General features: G+C 33.5%; 1 protein-coding gene across 3 annotated transcripts in view; it reads left to right on the top strand.

Annotated features, from left to right (window-relative positions):
• Positions 1-14301: 14301 nt before the first annotated feature.
• The window catches only part of LOC131163127 (NADH dehydrogenase [ubiquinone] 1 beta subcomplex subunit 3-B-like), a 29213-nt gene continuing 25991 nt past the window's right edge, over positions 14302-17523 (top strand). For 2 of the 3 annotated variants that reach the window (XR_009138916.1, XM_058119868.1), the window contains exons 1-2: positions 14316-14494; positions 16129-16421. Coding sequence is in view for 2 of the 3 variants with exons in the window: in XM_058119868.1 (XP_057975851.1) it covers positions 16179-16388 (210 nt within the window). In the remaining variant the exon portion in view is untranslated. Of the gene's footprint in view, positions 14495-16039; positions 16070-16128; positions 16422-17523 lie in introns of all 3 variants that reach the window. The other variant, XM_058119869.1, reaches the window with a different exon arrangement.

Raw genomic sequence — 17523 nt, 5'->3', positions numbered from 1 at the left:
AAGAAGCCTAGGCTAACTGCCTTGTTCAACTTGAAGATTATAGGCGAAAAAAATTTATATCAACAACATATCTTGCTCGACACCTAAAATACTACAAAACTTTCTTGATACTAAATTCACAAAAACTCAGTGCCAACCTTTTTAATCCAAGTAACCATATGCCAAATTATAGGTATTCAAAAAGAAAACCTTCTAAATCACTTCCAAATATTTAAACAACAAAACCTTTAAAAAAAAAAGTGATGGACTAGAAAAAATTACTTATTTTTCAAAAAAATTGATATAAGTTCTATCCGTATATTCTAATTGCTGACTCATGCTAGCTATAGTTGTAATTTATTGGAATTGAAAGAAGAACCTAAATGAATTTGAATTTTTTCTTTTTGTTTCAAACATTAGTTTATTGGTAAAGTTTAAAAAAGAATTCCACTTTGCCCAAGCATTAATTATTACGATGAGATTCACAACACTAATGTTGTAAAAGGAACTATCAAAGCTTACCTTAAAGAAGCATAGTTTAAATTACCAAAAACCTTGGAAAGGTGAACACATTATACAATCAAATGCAATAAGTCAACATTTTGCAACTTTTGAGATAAAGTTGACGCATTCCAAGGGTGTGATTTTATAGCTACATTTTCTGTAGAACACTAAACCGGATATTTATGAAAGGAGTACCGTAATCTAAGTGTCTTACCCTTATGCACCTTTTAGAACATTGTGCAACATCAAAAGAAATACTCAACATATTACTTTCACCACACTTCATGAAAAAAGACACTAGCCTCGCAATAAAAAAGAAAATTAAGGAGTTACTGGTGAGTCATAGTCATCCTTCAGCTTAATATTATACTCATATGCTCAAATAACTTCAATTAAGACAAATAATAGCAATTACCTAATATTATTGTACTTTCCTATCAATAAGCTTGATAATTGAATATTTTTTGTTTCTGTTCAAGATAAAACTTTTAGAGGCATACAACATCGCATGGGTCTCAAGGTGAAAAGAAAAACATAAAATGCACATGCACATGCACAATGTAATCCTTGATGATCCACATGCAAAAAATACCAAGTACAAATTTGACTATATTTTAAAGAAAAATAGTAGCATTTCCCTGCACAAAGAATTAAATGTTCTACAGAATTAACAAATGACATGTGCCAAACTACCACCCTTATATTAGGTTGCACAAACTTTAATCAAATTTCAGAACTCCCTTGGAAAGTGGTACATTCATATGAACATGTGAGAGGCTATGCTGAATAGATAATGGAATTGTGTCTATACCATCAAAAACTTGTGACAAAGAATTGTGTCCATACAAGCACTATCTATAAGAAGGCGAACCCCCCCCCCCCCCCAAACCAAAAAAATAAAAACGAACAAAAAATGGCAAGAATAAGGAATAAGCTAAACAAAAACACAAACTTAACCCGCAATAACCCTACCCTTTGGTTTTGTGAAAGCCATCCATAGCACTCCAAGCCATATTTACCCCCTATAACCTCCTCCAAAATTAGGAGTAAGCAAAGGTGCGAGCTCATTAGTACATCTATCAATTTTTTGATAACAAAAGAAGCTATACTTAATGAAAAGAAGAGAAGTACAACATGTGGGGGGCAAAGAGTCCACCATGTAACAAAATAAAAAAAAAGAGAGATTAGTATATCCACCATTAAGGTTCCTCAAAGCAAAAATCTCATATGTGTCCTTTTTCGAGTGAAAAAAAAAAGATATGCATTTTTATTACTAGATAAATTGGAGATGTTGACTTTTTGAGTTTGATCCCTATTTTGATGTTGACAAAGCATAAGTATCTTATGTGTGTACTTAGCATGTGAACAGGTGTATAATTTAGAATACATATAAGGGAAAGGATAAATGGAAGCCTAAAGGACTTAAAAAACAAATATTGTTCGGTGTATTCCATAGAAGATCGAAAAGCAAAGAAGAAAAAGAAGACATATATTTTTAATTGTAAATGCATTTTAGTTTTATATTTGGTTTGTAATAATGCAGGTCTTACATGATATGATGCCAAGCTCTGATGACCATAGACAGACCTTAGGGCACCCAACACTTTCATGAAAAATTCTTTTCATAAAAACTAAAATCATACAAAAGGGGTTAAATAATTTTGGGTCAAAATAAGGCTAAAAATTTGGTTTTTAACTAACCTCAGTCGACCAGCCCTCTCAAGCTTTAAATACCTCAATCGATCGACCTCGGCCAATCGGCCTGCTTTTAACTACCAGAACTTAGCCGACCAGTACTTATATTTTAGCTTGTTTTAAATGCCTCAGCTGACCGCCAATTTAGTTCAAAAGGCCCTTGTCAACCGACCTTCAAGGGTTAGCCGACTGAACCTTAGCTCAGCTTGCTGTTTCTCGCAGTTTGGAAAATCGCCTGAGATTAGCCGACCGATTGTTTCCTCAGCCGATCAAGCCTCTCAGAAAATTCAAATTTTGGCTATGGTCAGCTGACTGATGGTTTCCACAGTCGATCGACCTTGCCCAGAAATTTGAATTTTAGCTTGAGGTTAGTCGACCGGCGAAGCCCACGGTTGACCAAACCTCTCGAGTTTGGGCAATTTCCAGCACTAAACACAATTAATTTTGTAATTAAACAAATCTGGAAATACCCTCCATGTCCCTTAACGGTTAAAATTTTCAAAAATCTATATATAACCCCTTCATATGCTTAATTAAAAACTTTGATTAGTTAAAAATCCTCTCAAATCTTTTTGGCCATATTTTTAATCAAATTTCCTCCACAACATTTTTTATTGAAAAATTTTCTTTGGGGAAAATTCTTTTTCCTACTATCTTCCACTCATTCTTTTGAAAAATCTTTTTGGAAAGAGAGCATTTATTTTAAGGCATTTATTTCTTCATCTATAGCTTTTACTCTCACTTAAATCTTCATTTTGAAAATCATTTTTTTTTTCTTGATAAATATTTTTTTGGAGAAACATCTTGTGGCTTTTGAATCTTTGACCATTGCAAGATTCAAAAGCTCCTCTTGTTGCAAACATTCTTGTGAGCAAAAATAAAAAATTTCTCCTTGCATCATTTATTGCTAAAATCTTTGTGGGAGAAATCATTAATTTTATTTAAATCTTTGAGCACTTATTCATGTATATATTTTTACTCAAAGATTATCATTATCATTGTTTGCAGAAAGGCCTTGAAAGAAAACCCTAGGTTCTCCTACCTCTTATTGGAAAATATTTGTTGGGAGAATATTTTTTATTGGGTTCAAATCTTTGAAGTATCTTATCATATATATCACTTTCAAAGATTGCATAATTATTTTGAGAAAAACTCCTATATTATACTGAGCATAAATCATATCATTAGAGAGTGCATATTAGAGTTTCAACGTGTACATCTTTGCTTATTTTTCAGAAGCATTTATTTGTACAAATATTTTGTATCTCTGTATTTCAGGCTTGGCCTGAAGAGGAAATACACCGTCCTATAAGGGTACCGATTTGGCTCGAGCCTGAATATGTGAGTTGGGGAGACTCAGCCTCGTAAGGAGAATTGGATGTGGCTCAGCCTTGTAATTAAGTTAGAGAGACTCCGCCCTGTAAGGAGGAATCAGTTTGGCTCACCTTGGTAATTAAGGTGAGGTGATTTTGCCTTGTAAGGAGAACTGGTTGTGGCTTAGCACTATAATTGAGTTAGGGAGACTCCGCCCCTTAAGGAGAAGTGTAAATGGCTTCTGCTCCGCCTGTTTAAGTGAGTAGGTTAGTGGAATTCTTGGTTCAGCAACCCAAGGCAGGGAGGTAGGCTAGTTTGGCCGAACTTCAATAACAAATCATGTATCTCTCTCTCTCTCTCTCTCTCTCTCTCTCTCTCTCTCTCTCTCTCTCTCATTTAATTTTACGCATTTTAATTTCTGCAAGTGTATGAATGTTTATTTATTGTCATAATTATTTTTCACACATGCTTACATTTTAAATGAGATATAATGTGGTGAATCGAAAATGTTTAATTTAGCGAAATATTTTTTAATACACAATTTACCCCCCTCTTGGGTTCACACCATTCCTATTAGGAGAGACTTGGAAGTTGCTTCATTAGTTCAATTTCCTAGAACTAGCAATTTTTTCAAAATTGAAGGAGGTGTCACCCCACCCGACGACAAAAATAATTTTCTTGAAGAAGTCTAGATCTTTCATGATATACTTAAACAACCCTACCATTTGGTTTTGTGAAAGCCACCCATACTGCTCCAAGCTATATTTATCGCCTAATAACCTCCTCCAAAATCCTTTCCTCCAATAGCTTCTCCAATAAAGCATTACTGAAAACTGTAAGACTTTTATTCCCAATCCTCTTGGTTGAAGAGATTGCTTTTACTATTTCCCACTTCACAAAATGCAAATTGGGTTTATCATCCATGCCAACTAAACTATGTGTGTGTATCTTTGTTATTTTTGTTTTTGTTTTATTTTTTGGTTTTTTTTTTTCTAGTTAGTCGCTCATCCCAATAAAAGAGTAAGCCTTAACATGCTATTAGCCTAACACTAATGTTTTACTGCAACTATTCCAGCCTTACTAAAACACCTAATATTTAAATACTATTATCAAACCCATGAAAAACTCCTAAATCATTTCAATCAAAAGCTCAATACCTAGATATTAAATTAAACACTTTTCATGTCAAAGAAATTCAAAGTACCATTCATATTTAGCTACATAATACAACAACAACAACAAAACCAAGCCTTAGTCCCACTAAGTGGGGTCAGCTACATGAATCCTTTTCCGCCAATTTATGCGATCATGGACCATTTCTTTTGATAAATTCAAGGATATTAAATCCTTACTCACTATCTCCTTCCAAGTTATTTTAGGTCTACCCCTACTCCTTCTACTGCCCCCCACAATAACTAAGTCACTCTTCCTCATAGGTGCACTATAAGGCCTACGTTGCAAGTGTCCATACCATCTAAGTCATCCCTCCCTTATCTTATCTTCTATAGGAGCTACACCTAACTTACCACGAATATGTTCATTTCTTAATTTATCTTTCAATGTTATATCACTCATCCATCTAAGCATCCTCATCTTTGCAACTTTTACTTTTTGCATATGAGCAGTTTAAATTTTCCCCTCCAACTAAAGGTACCAGTCTGGGTTACTCTAAGCTTAAATTTGGAGAAAACCATAAAGAATGATGATGCATCATGAGCGAACATTTTTACAAAAGGAATCACATAATTAAAGAAAGAAATATAAAACAATTTGGATGTTATAAGATTCAATAATTCAACCTCTAGTAAAATATACAATGTTTTCATTCAATTAAAAAATTACTTAAAAGAGTTGTGGCAGACAATGAAGATAATAACAAAAAATGGACATCAACAAAAGACAGGAAAAACCATCACTTATTAAAATTGTCACAGTTCCTTCTTTGCAGAAAATTCAGCACCAACCTATGTGTCAACATTGAAAAAACAATGTCCACACAAGATTGAAGAATAAATTTCATGAGCAAGTCTCTAACACCAAAGTAACAAAATCTTAGTTCTTAAAATTATGAAAATCCAGATATAAAGTGAATATGTTCCTGCTCAGTACTCACTATAAACGCATTCTCAGTTTTTCCAATTAAACATGGTCCATGTTGACCTTTTGAGTCTGATCCCTGTTTTGATACTGACAAAGTACAAGTTACTTATGTGTGTATTTAGTTATTAAATAGGTTATTATTCAACACACACACAAGGGGACTAGAAATGGAAGCCTGAAGGACATAAAGACTATACTCTTGGCACATTCCATGAAGAACCAGAATAGCAAAGAAGAAGAAGAAGAAGACATTTTGATTTACTTTGTATTGCATTTAATTTTTATTACTTGGTCTATAATAATGCATGTATCTGAATGATATGGTTAAATGCTTAGATGGCCATAGTTTGACCGTAGGAGACTTTACCTTTCAAAGACAAACCTTTTTCTAAAAGACTAAAATCATACAAAAGGTTTATAAATAATTTAGGGTCAAAATAGGGCCAAAATTGAGTTCTTAAGTAGCCTCGGTCGACTGACCCATTGACGTTTAAATCATCACGGTCGATTGACCAAAGAACTTGACCTTTCTACCTTCCTCGTCTGACCAAACTTTTTAGTTCAAAATCACCACAACCGACAGGCCTTCAAAGGCTCGGGCGACCGGTCATTTGGCCAGCCAACCGAACCTACAAAGAAAGAAAATTTGCCATACGTCAGCCAACCGACCCTTTGCTTGGCCAACCGAACCCTTTAGAAATTCAAATATCCCTGTGAGAGGACAACCGACCAACGCCTTGGTCCGGTCGACCAAACCTCTCGGGTTTCGGTAATTACCCATGGTAAAATGTAATTAATTTGTCATTAAACAAATTCAAAAATACCGAGTGTGTCCTTAACGGTCATAATTTTCAGAAAACCTATAAATACCCCTTTCATTAGCTCAATTAGCAACTTTGATTAGCTTTAAATTCTCTAAAATCTTTTCTTAATCAAAGTTCCCCCACACTCATTTTTTATTGCAAAAATTCTTCCATTGGGGCAAAATCTTTTATACTCTCTCCAACTCTTTTTCCTATCATTTAGTTCAAAAATTCTATTGGAAGAGAGCATTTTTATTTTAGGGCATTTATTTTTACATCCATGCTTTCATATATAAATTTTTATGTTGTAAAAATCATTTGAAAAACCAAAACCCTAGGTTCTTTTACTTCGTATTAAAAAAAATTATTATTGGAGAAAATTTCTTATTAGGGTAAAATCTTTGAAGAACTTATTATATACATTATTTTTCAAAAATTGAAAATATTATTGTGAAAATAACATCTTTACTCTCTGAGCTTATTTCATATCATTAAAGAGTGCATTGTAGAGCTTTCATGTTATACATTTGTGCTTTCTGAGAAACATTTATTTTGTACAAAATATTTTATTTATTGTAACGGTTCGATTCAGCTCGTTAATTGAACTGGAGAGTCTTTGCCCCGTAAAGGGGACCGGTTGAGTTTAACCCGTAAATTGAATTGGGGAGTTTTCACCCCGTAAGGGAGACCAGTTGGACTCAATCTGGTAATTGAGTTGAGTTTTGGCACCGCCCATAAAGTGTGGATGGGTTATGGCTCCGCCCGGTAAGTGTAGCTGAGATTTACCTTGCCCCATAAGGAAATGTTTTAAATGGTTTCTGCTCCGCTCGTTTAAGTGAGTAGGGATAGTGAAATCCTTGGGGGGGTACGCCCAAGGCGGTGACGTAGGTTGGTTTGGCCGAACCTCGATAACAAATATCGTGTGTCTCTCTCTTTATCTCATTTATTTTCTACACGTTAATTTTTATATGTGTATGCTTGTTCATTTATAGTTATAATCATTTGCATGCACACACTTAAATTTAAATGAAATATGTCACACGTGTATGTTTGTATTTATTGCTTAACCATTTTATGTACACACTTTAAAATGTAAATAGGATATGATGTGTTTATTGTATGCAAATATTTAGTTTGTAGATAATGTCATATATGTTTTAAATATTTGCATACTTGATTTATTGGGGGAATTGAGACTGCTTAAAAAGATCCTAAGTTGCAAAATAATGTTTATGATTTCAATTGACCTAAGAAGAAATTTTAAATATCCAATTCACCCCCTATTGGGATCACACCAATTACTTTAATTGGTATTGGAGCCTGGTTGCAATAAGTTTAACCACTATTTGCATAAAGATTGCAACGACTCATATTTGGTGTATCTCTATTTTAAGGGTCAAACCTTTGCAAATCCTCCACTGTTTTCATTGCATAGATTTTACCATTTGATTGTTGAAAATGATTTTTGTAAAGTCAAATGATTTGAGGATTTGGAAAGTGCTTATTGAAGTCTTTCATAAAATGTTTTTAAAAATGCACGTTTCCCAAACTTGAAAATGATTTGAATATGCATGACATAGTTTTAATGCATATCATTTGAATGTCATGCATATATTTATATGGTGCCTTAGCTACTAATGTCTTTAAAAGATTATGTCTTGTAGTAGTACTGAGGGATATTTGGGAACCATAAGAGGGATTAAAAAAAAACCGAGAGAGAGGAGTAGGCCACTTTGAACTTAAACGTTTAAGGAGTAAAATGCAAAGGTATATATCTATCCTCCTTCTACTTTATTATATATTTCATGCCATGATTCATGATGCTTATATGTATAAAATTTTATTTGAATCATGTAAATTTATTTGTGATTGCATACCATCTTCTGAGGTGCACTTAAAAAGAAAATTTTGTTAATACTCATAAGATTTTTATTAGACTATATTATATAAGGGGTATTGATGTTTAAGTGCTTAGACAGTGTTCTGTGTTTAAAATGCAAATCATAGTATACACTGGTGTTATACTAAAGGCATTAAAGAAGGAAGCTAATATGAAAATTTTAATGATAATATCCAACCTATTGACTTAATATATTTATATCATTTTAATTGGGTGTTATACTATAATATTGGCTATAGCACAAGCATTTTGAAAATCCCCTTCATATGGACAAATTTTTTTTTAATTGTTAAATATTTTTTAATGCTATATATGCTCTAATACGAACATCTAGAATATAGCACATCTTTGTCCATCACATGGAATTGAGCTTTAGGGAATCAATTTTATACTATAAATCTTATAACGCTAAACTTATAATGGAGTTTAAATGTAAAACATATTCAAATACATTTGGAGCTCATTCCCCTGTTAGAAATTATTAGATTAATTTAATCATAAGATAGCCAAAGTAAAGTCCATTGAAAATTTAAATCCTCTGGCTAAGAATTTAATGCACAACTGCATAATTGAGGGGGAGCAGCAATTTTAGAATTTATCCAATAAGTAATAAATTATGTTATGCTCATCTTATTATGTTTATTGGATGACTTGAGTGATTAATGCATATATCCATCATCCGCTTAAAGTTCAACTATATTTGATGGATAATTTATTTGAGCTAAATGTCATTATCCAATGTTGCAAAATGATAATATTCTTTGATGGATAATTTATTTTTTTATAAACTGTTGGATCTACTGGAATGCATGTTTGAATTGGAACGCCAACTGCATGGCTGATACAATATATTGTGAATTGCATGCTGGTAGATATTACAGGTTCTCGCATGCTTGAACTTAATGGTATTTGTATGATGCAAATTATTATGATTTGTTTGCTTGAATCTATTAGGTTTTAGTGCATGGATTCTTTTTTTTCGGGAAATGTCTAATTTACAGACAGCATGCTGCCGAAATTTCAGTAGACTTTCCCAACATAGTCGAGTCCATAAATCATACACTAAGACTTTTGAGATAAAATGCATGCTTAAATTTTTTTTTTAAAGGATGAGTGAATGTAAATTGAAAATTTTATCTTCATCCTTAGTTTATAATGCATGCAAAATAATTAGTTAGGTTTGTACATGTTAAATCCTATATGCTTTGTGATAAATTGAAAAACATGTACAAGTTCTAAAATTCTTTGAGTTTTTCCTAGAATGCTTTAAATTAGGCAAAATCATTAAGCCTAGGAAATTTTAGTTCATGGACATCATTTGGATCAAATCTTTTGGGTTATGTACTTTCACTCAGAATTTAAATGGTAAAACATCATCCTTGTAGTCAAACGTCACATTTTTTGATGATGGTCCATAGACTATGAAATTTGCATGACTTAGGAGGAGTTTTCATTTCACACACACTCATTGTGAATTTTGGGTTATCTCACCCTTTTTGAACCGCTATTGCATTACCTTTGATTATAGTCTTGATTAGCTATAGTGTGTTAAATCGAAATGTAACATGTCATGTCATGTTCTGAATGCTTATTATTTGCTGCATGCTGAAATCCTTCAAAATGATGAATATATGAGGAATGCACTTAAATGAACATCATTTTTTAGCTAAATGCAAGTATGTATGCATGCAAATATACAAGGGAGTTTAAGCCCCATCCGTAAGAAAAGGATTAAAGCACATGCCCCATGGACTCACGTTTTCATTGTTACTACTTTTTGAGTCCGAATTTTTTTTGGGCACCTTGAACATCATATCCTGTCTTCATTAAATCATCTTCGATATAGATTGTTCCTAGTACGCATGAACACCTTGCACATGACTTAATATTAAATTTTTGGCGCATGTGTGTTCTAGGAATGATTTTACTGGTGAAGTACAAATTGTTTAGCATATATCCAATAAAATCTATTAAGAATAAAAAGTAGTTAACATATTCTAAGCACGAATTCAAATTGAAAGGGGGAGCATTCCTATCTTGTTATGCTCGCCAACCTTTTTATGCTTAGATATCTTTTGAATTCTTTGTGGCTTGTGCTTAAATGAAATGATTTTATTGAAAATCTTAAGTTAAAATATGTTGCTTGGTCATGAAAAGTTTTCATAATTTGCCATATGATCATGTATTTAAATTGTTCAATCTTTTGGATCCATATGGTTATCTTTTTCTGGTTATATTATAGATTGCTCTTAAATGCCAAACCAGAAAAAACATTACTTGCTTGATCTTCTAATTAAAGTTTCTTTTTTAGCAAGCATTAGTATCATCCCTCGTATTTATCGAAAATTATAGGGGGATATATATATATATATATATATATATATATATATTCACAAGAGTTGATTTATATAGAATATATTTTATCTCTTACTTATGTGCTTAAATGCTTTCATGACTTGTGCTTCTTTGTATTAAATCTTTATGTCATGAAATTTATTTTTTCAAAGGGTGTTGCATAACTGGTTCATGGATTACACATGAGATGCATGTGAACTAGTTAGACCACTTCTATGCTCAAACCTATCATTGCTTTCATATGCCGTGTTTTTTTAACTCAATCTTTTACGGGTCTTATGAAGTGGTTAAAATTGCAATGGTTTGAGGATATTTCTGGTCCGATCATGTTAACATGTCCTTTTAATCTTTTAACTGGCCAGTTATACTATTTTGTATGCTTAATGACTATATATTTCAAATAGTTATAAAATTTTTATGCCCATAATCTATACTAAAAAGGGGAGAGTTTTTCGAAGAAAAATCAATTTTTTTAAAAAAGGGGAGTTCTTTTAAGCTACGTTTGTTTTTAAATAATCAAAATATTTTTTACTTAACTTAGTCCTTTTTGTTGATGCCAAAAGAGGAAGAATTTTATGAACAAAATGTTAATGACCAAAAGGGAGAAGTTTTTTAGGGGCAAATAATGCATGACAAATATCTGAGCATTTGCGCCTTAACGCTAAAACTAAATGCATGATTAAATTGTAATGTCTTCTTTATTGAATATACTTGTGTCATATTGTCTATATTTCAATTATGCATATTGTTAGGGAGAGTCTTTTCAGGCTGTACCCATTTTACTCTGATGCATTTGTCATCGTCAAAATGAAGTAGATTATTGAATTTTTGAGTCCGATCCTTATTTTAATGTTGACAAAGCACAAGTTACTTATGTGTGTATTTAGTGATTGAACAAGTTATTATTCAACACACACATAAAGGGACTGGAAATGGAAGCCTGAATGACTTAAAGATAGTGTATTCCACGAAGAACCACAAGAGCAAAGAAGAAGAAGAAGACATTTTGATTTACTTTGTATTACATTTAATTTTTATTACTTGGTCTGTAATAATGCATGTATTTGCATGATATGGTTAAATGCTTAAATGACCATAGTTTGACCTTAGGAGACTTTACTTTTCAAAAACAATCCTTTTTTCTAAAAGACTAAAATCATACAAAAGATTTAAAAATAATTTAGAGTCAAAATAGGGCCAAAATTGAGTTTTAAATAGCCCCGATCGACTGACCCATTGATGTTTAAATCACGACGGTCGATCAACCACACCGTAAACCAAAAAGTCAAAAGTTTGACTAGCCTCGGCTGACCGACCCTAATTTGAACATAGCATCCACGCTCGATCAACAAAAAAACTTGACCTTTCTACCTTCCTCGATTGATCGACCGAACTTTTTAGTTCAAAATCGCCTTAGCTGACCGGCCTTCAAAGGCTCAGGCGACTGGTCATTTGGGCAACCAACCGAACCTATGAAGAAAGGAAAATAGCCCTAGGTCAGCTAACCGACCCTATGCTTGGCCAATCGAACCCTTTAGAAATTCAAATATCATTGTGAGAGCACAGCCGACCATTGCCTTGGTCTGGTCGACCGAACCTCTTAGGTTTCGGTAATTACTTGCGGTAAAACGTAATTAATTTTTCATTAAACAAATTCCAAAATACCGAGTGTGTCTCTAACGTTCATAATTTTTTAGAAAACCTATAAATACCCCTTTCATTAGCTCAATTAGCAACTTTGATTAGTTTTAAATTCTCTAAAATGTTTTCTTAATCAAAGTCCCCCTATACTCATTTTTATTGCAAAGATCCTTTCATTGGGGTAAAATTTTTTATACTCTCCAACTTTCTTTCCTCTCATTCAATTAAAAAATTCCATTGGAAGAGAGCATTTTTATTTTAGGGCATTTATTTTTGCATCCATGCTTTCATAGATAATTTTTTATTTTGCAAAAATCATTTGAAAAACCGAAACCCTAGGTTCTTCTATTTTGTATTAAAATAAAAAAATTTTGGAGAAAATTTCTTATTAGGGTAAAATATTTGAAGAACTTATTATATGCATTATTTTTCAAAGATTGAAAATATTATTTTGAAGATAACACCCCTCCTCTCTGAGTTTATTTTATATCATTAGAGAGTGCATTGTAGGGTTTTCATGTTGTACATCTCTGCTTTCTGAGAAACATTTATTTTGTACAAAATATTTTATTTATTATAACGGTTCAGTTCAACTCGTTAATTGAACTGGGGAGTCTTTGTCCCGTAAAGGAAATCGATTGGGTTAAGCCTATAAATTGAACTGGGAAGTTTCCGCCCCGTAAGGGAGACCGATTGGATCAGCTTGGTAATTGAGTTGGGTTTTGGCACCGCTTGTAAAGTGCGGCTGGGTTATGGCTCTGCTCAGTTGTGTAGCTGGGGTTTACCTTGCCCCATAAGGAAAGGTTATTAAATGACTTCTACTTCACCCGTTTAAGTGAGTAGGGATAGTGAAATCCTTGAGGGGGTATACCCAAAGCAGGGACGTAGGTTGGTTTGACTGAACCTTGATAACAAATATCATGTGTTTCTTTCTCTATCTCATTTATTTTCTGTACGTTAATTTTCATATGTGTATGCTTGTTCTTTTATAGTTATAATCATTTGCATGCACACACTTAAATTTAAATGAGATACGTCACACGCGTATGTTTGTATTTATTGCTCAACCATTTTATGTACACACTTTAAAATGTAAATAGGATATTATGTGTTTATTGTATGCAAATATTTAGTTTGTAGATAATGCCATATATGTTTTAAATATTTGCATACTTGATTTATTGGGGGAATTGAGATTGTTTAGAAAGACCTTAAGTTGTGAAATATTATTTATGATTTAAATTGGCCTAAGAAAAAATTTTAAACATTAAATTCACCATCCTCCTGGGATCACATCTATTACATCAGTCCTTTTACTAGAATGCAACCATCAAGCATAAATAAAGACTATTTAAGCAGTACATTAAACTTTAGGGTAGGGAAATCTTCTTAGCAATACCACTACAATAAATAATCTAATAATTCTTGGGAAATTTGTTAAGTCTAAATCCCCAATGCCTTTACGATCTCTCTTCTGTCTTCAATATTTTGTTCCATCAAGTTTAAACAATGATATAACCTCAGTTAAAGAGATAGTTAAACAAAACTATTTATACTAAATTCATAATAGAATGAAGCTCATCATGTGCAGGGAGTTCCTGGATGAACCTATTGTTATTTCATCACAAGGACTAGTAGTCTTCAAAGTTGACTCCTTGGCACATCTTTATTAGACTAGTTGGATTTATCTTTCATTGAAAATTTTAAATTTAAAAAGCAGACAAGCAAATAAGCTTATATATCCACATAGAAAAAAAGAGCATTAGTATAAGCAATTTAAAGAGAGCTTGAGTTTTGTGAAGTTAGTTTGGTGTTCACCCTAAAAGAACAAAACAAGAATAAAGAAAATGAATCGTTTCGTTCCTAAACTCCTGAATTTACCCTCCCTTTGAAATTGTGAGGTTAACTTCAAAGGGCGCAGGATTAGTCACGTTCACCGTAAAACGGAGACATGGATATCCCTGCGTATTCCAAAAAAAAAAAAAAAAAAAAAAATAAAGAAAATTAAAAAAACGAAAAGGAGATAGAAGTTACGAGTTAGAACATAGAAGAGACGAGCAGTGAGCTTCGTCGACCGACGTGGACCCTAGCACTTGCGATCCCATCCTTTAGCCTTCGCCCTGTTCGCTGGACATCTCGGCCTTCATCGGCGACGACGAAAGCTTGAAGCCTCTTCTCTCTCTGAGACTCTTCATTGCTCAACGTAAGCCCCTCCCCTCCCTCGTCTTCATCGCTTACCTATTTTTTACTAGTTAGCAGGATACGATTGAGCTATTGAAGTGCCCAAGCAATGATTAAATACAAAATTGATGTTAATGTTTCAGTGTTTAAAAAATCGAAAGTTAAAGAGGGGGGGGGGGGGTGCTAGTTTTATTAGGTGGGTAGATGCAGAACCATACCACCAGCTTATGAAAATTTACAACAACCCACCCCCCCCCCCCCCCCCAAGGGATAATTGCTCAGTTGATTAATGTCCTATTGTGTTAAATTAGATTTGTGCTTGGACAAATATTTTTGTATTTCTCTTGCAAGCCTTGGACCTTTTTTTGGTTGTCGATGAATGATGAATGTTCATTGAGTTGTCTAATATGCCTGTTGTTAGTGATTGTGCAATTCATAATTAAGCATGAATGATGCCTATTCCTTCAATATTTTTTACATTTGAATTTTGAGAAAATGTAGGAGGAGAAAGAACTAAAAAAATTTTGGACTTTTGATTTTGGATAGTATGGAAATAGGTGTGACTATTGAAAAAGGATTCATTAACCAATCCTATATATTTGTGATGAATAACTTCTTGTTGCATATTTTGCTTCAGGGAAAAAGAAAAACTCTCTCATCTATATCTATGTTGTTTAGTGTTGCCAAATGCCAAGGTAGTGCAATTGTCCAAAATTGGAATTTGGCTGTGAGTGGGTTACTAAGGATGGGGCAAATGGTGATGGCTAAGGTGTGTCTAGTATTGTGGTTCATCTCTTTTTTTTGTCTGCTGTTTTGTCTGCCACAACTTGCTTGTTGCTAAGTCTTATCTTTGCCATAGGATCAATAAGCCCAGAAGTGACTATCCTGTCCTTATCTATGGTCTAGATGCAAGCTCTAGTTGATTAAAACTGTAATTTGATTATGATTGTCATCAAATTTATCTACCAATAAGTACATGTAAACAGGTCATTAAAAACTCAATTTTTAATAGGATATGAGCAATGAGCATACATCTTCCCTTTGTTGATTGGTGAAAGTATATCTAAAGCATATGCTTTGTTTATCTCAACTTTTACATTTAGAGCTGTTCTGTGTGTGTGTGTGTGTGTGTGTATGTCTGTGCACAAGGGTGTACTTTGTATAATTATGATTATTTTTGTTACAGTCACCATAGTTAGTTGTTACCATGCATGTGTTATTGGAGAAATTATATTATATGGTAGTTTTGTTGATTAGTAATCGATTGTGATGTGTTTGAGCCACTTTAGTTTTAAGGTTTTTACTTGAGGGTTAGAGCCTCTTTGTGATCGCCTTCTAGGTGTTAAAAGTGAAAAATATGTCAGCATGTTGTCAGATTCTTGTTAGAAATTATCATAGTACTTAAAAATTGAATTATTTAGGTTGTTCAATGAAGGATTGGTCGTGACAGTTACAATAGATATTTTGCTTTGGGAATGAATATGTTTGTGTGTGTGTGTGTGGCTAAGATGAAAAAACTAATTCTTACCTAATATTATTTTCCCCTTTCCATGACATTTGCGAGTAGGTGCACTTTGTTGGAGTAAAAACTATAAAGGTAACATTATTTTGTTCTTTTTTCCCTTCTTTATAGACCAAATACATTTGTACATGCAGATACCTAACATCAGTCACATTGTAATCATCGAGTAGAGTGAGAGTGAGAAATGGGAAAGCAATTGGGACCAACTGGAGAGTTCTTTAAGAGAAGGGACGAGTGGAGAAAGCACCCAATGCTGACGAATCAGTTGAGGCATGCGACTCCTGGCCTTGGCATTGCGTTGGTTGCTTTTGGCATTTATTGCATTGGTGAAGCTGCCTACAATAAGTTCTACACTCCTACCTCACACTCATCTGCATCTTCTCATTCTCACTGACCCTCTCCTGCCATTGTCACTAATGTCTCTCAGGTGCTCCTTTTTCTTTATCACATTTGATAATTCAATCTCATTTCTTTGAAATTGAGTTTTCTTATTTTCTCCTTATAATTAGTGATACTGTTATTGCTTCTGGAGGAATTGTCAGAATTTTGTCCCTTTTGTCATAAAATTATAATGTGTCATATAACTATGATATGATGCCTATTCTCATTGAGTAATTTACTGGTACTAGCATTTATTAAAAAGAAAACAATTCCAACATCATCTGGTTTTCCTTTTTTGAGGCACAAATTCTTCCAACATAGTTCAAATTTTTGTACTTCTTGGCAACGTAAGCATAAAATGTTAATTGACATCGCTCTATTTAGAAATATTAACTGATGCAACATTTTATGTGGATATGGAAATTTATGTACAATATAATTCAAGCTCAAGTTTTGAATGGAATTCATTCAAGTATCTCATGCTGGTACTTCAGCCTGTTGCTATGGAGACGCTAGTCCATGAAGGAAGAAGGTTGCAGAAGATCAGTCCAGATCAAAGGGAAAACCTTTGTCTGAGACTAGACAAAGTGGGTGAAGGTGAATTTTTTTTTTTTTTGGAAGAGTGGTATAACATTGAAAGATAAATTAAGGAATGAATATATTCGTGGTAAGTTAGGTGTAGCTCCTGTAGAAGATAAGATAAGGGAGGGACGACTCAAATGGTATGGACACTTGCAACGTAGACCACATAGTGCACCTGTGAGGAAGAGTGACTTAGTTACAGTGGGGGGTAGTAGAAGGGGTAGGGGTAGACCTAAAATAACTTGGGAGGAGATAGTGAGTAAGGATTTAATATCCTTGAATCTATAAAAAGAAATGGTCCATGATCGTATAAATTGGCGGAAAATGATTCATATAGCCGACCCCACTTAGTGGGACTAAGGCTTGGTTTTGTTGTTGTTGTTGTTGAGTGTAACCCCAACCAGAATCTATGGGTGAGGTTGTATTTGGCATTGGTGCAACCGTGCAATGCCTTTTGGAGCGGATGTTGGCAGAATTTGGAAGGTTGGGAAGCGGTTATCAAGGCATGTGGATTGGTGGCGTTAGGTACTAGCTTGAGATTCAATCAACGAAGATGTGGAACTTTA

This window comes from Malania oleifera, chromosome 8, assembly GCF_029873635.1.
Source record: "Malania oleifera isolate guangnan ecotype guangnan chromosome 8, ASM2987363v1, whole genome shotgun sequence".
Lineage (NCBI taxonomy): Eukaryota > Viridiplantae > Streptophyta > Magnoliopsida > Santalales > Ximeniaceae > Malania > Malania oleifera.
The sequence above is the reverse complement of the archived record's forward strand: the minus strand, read 5'-3'. Positions and strand labels throughout refer to the sequence as shown.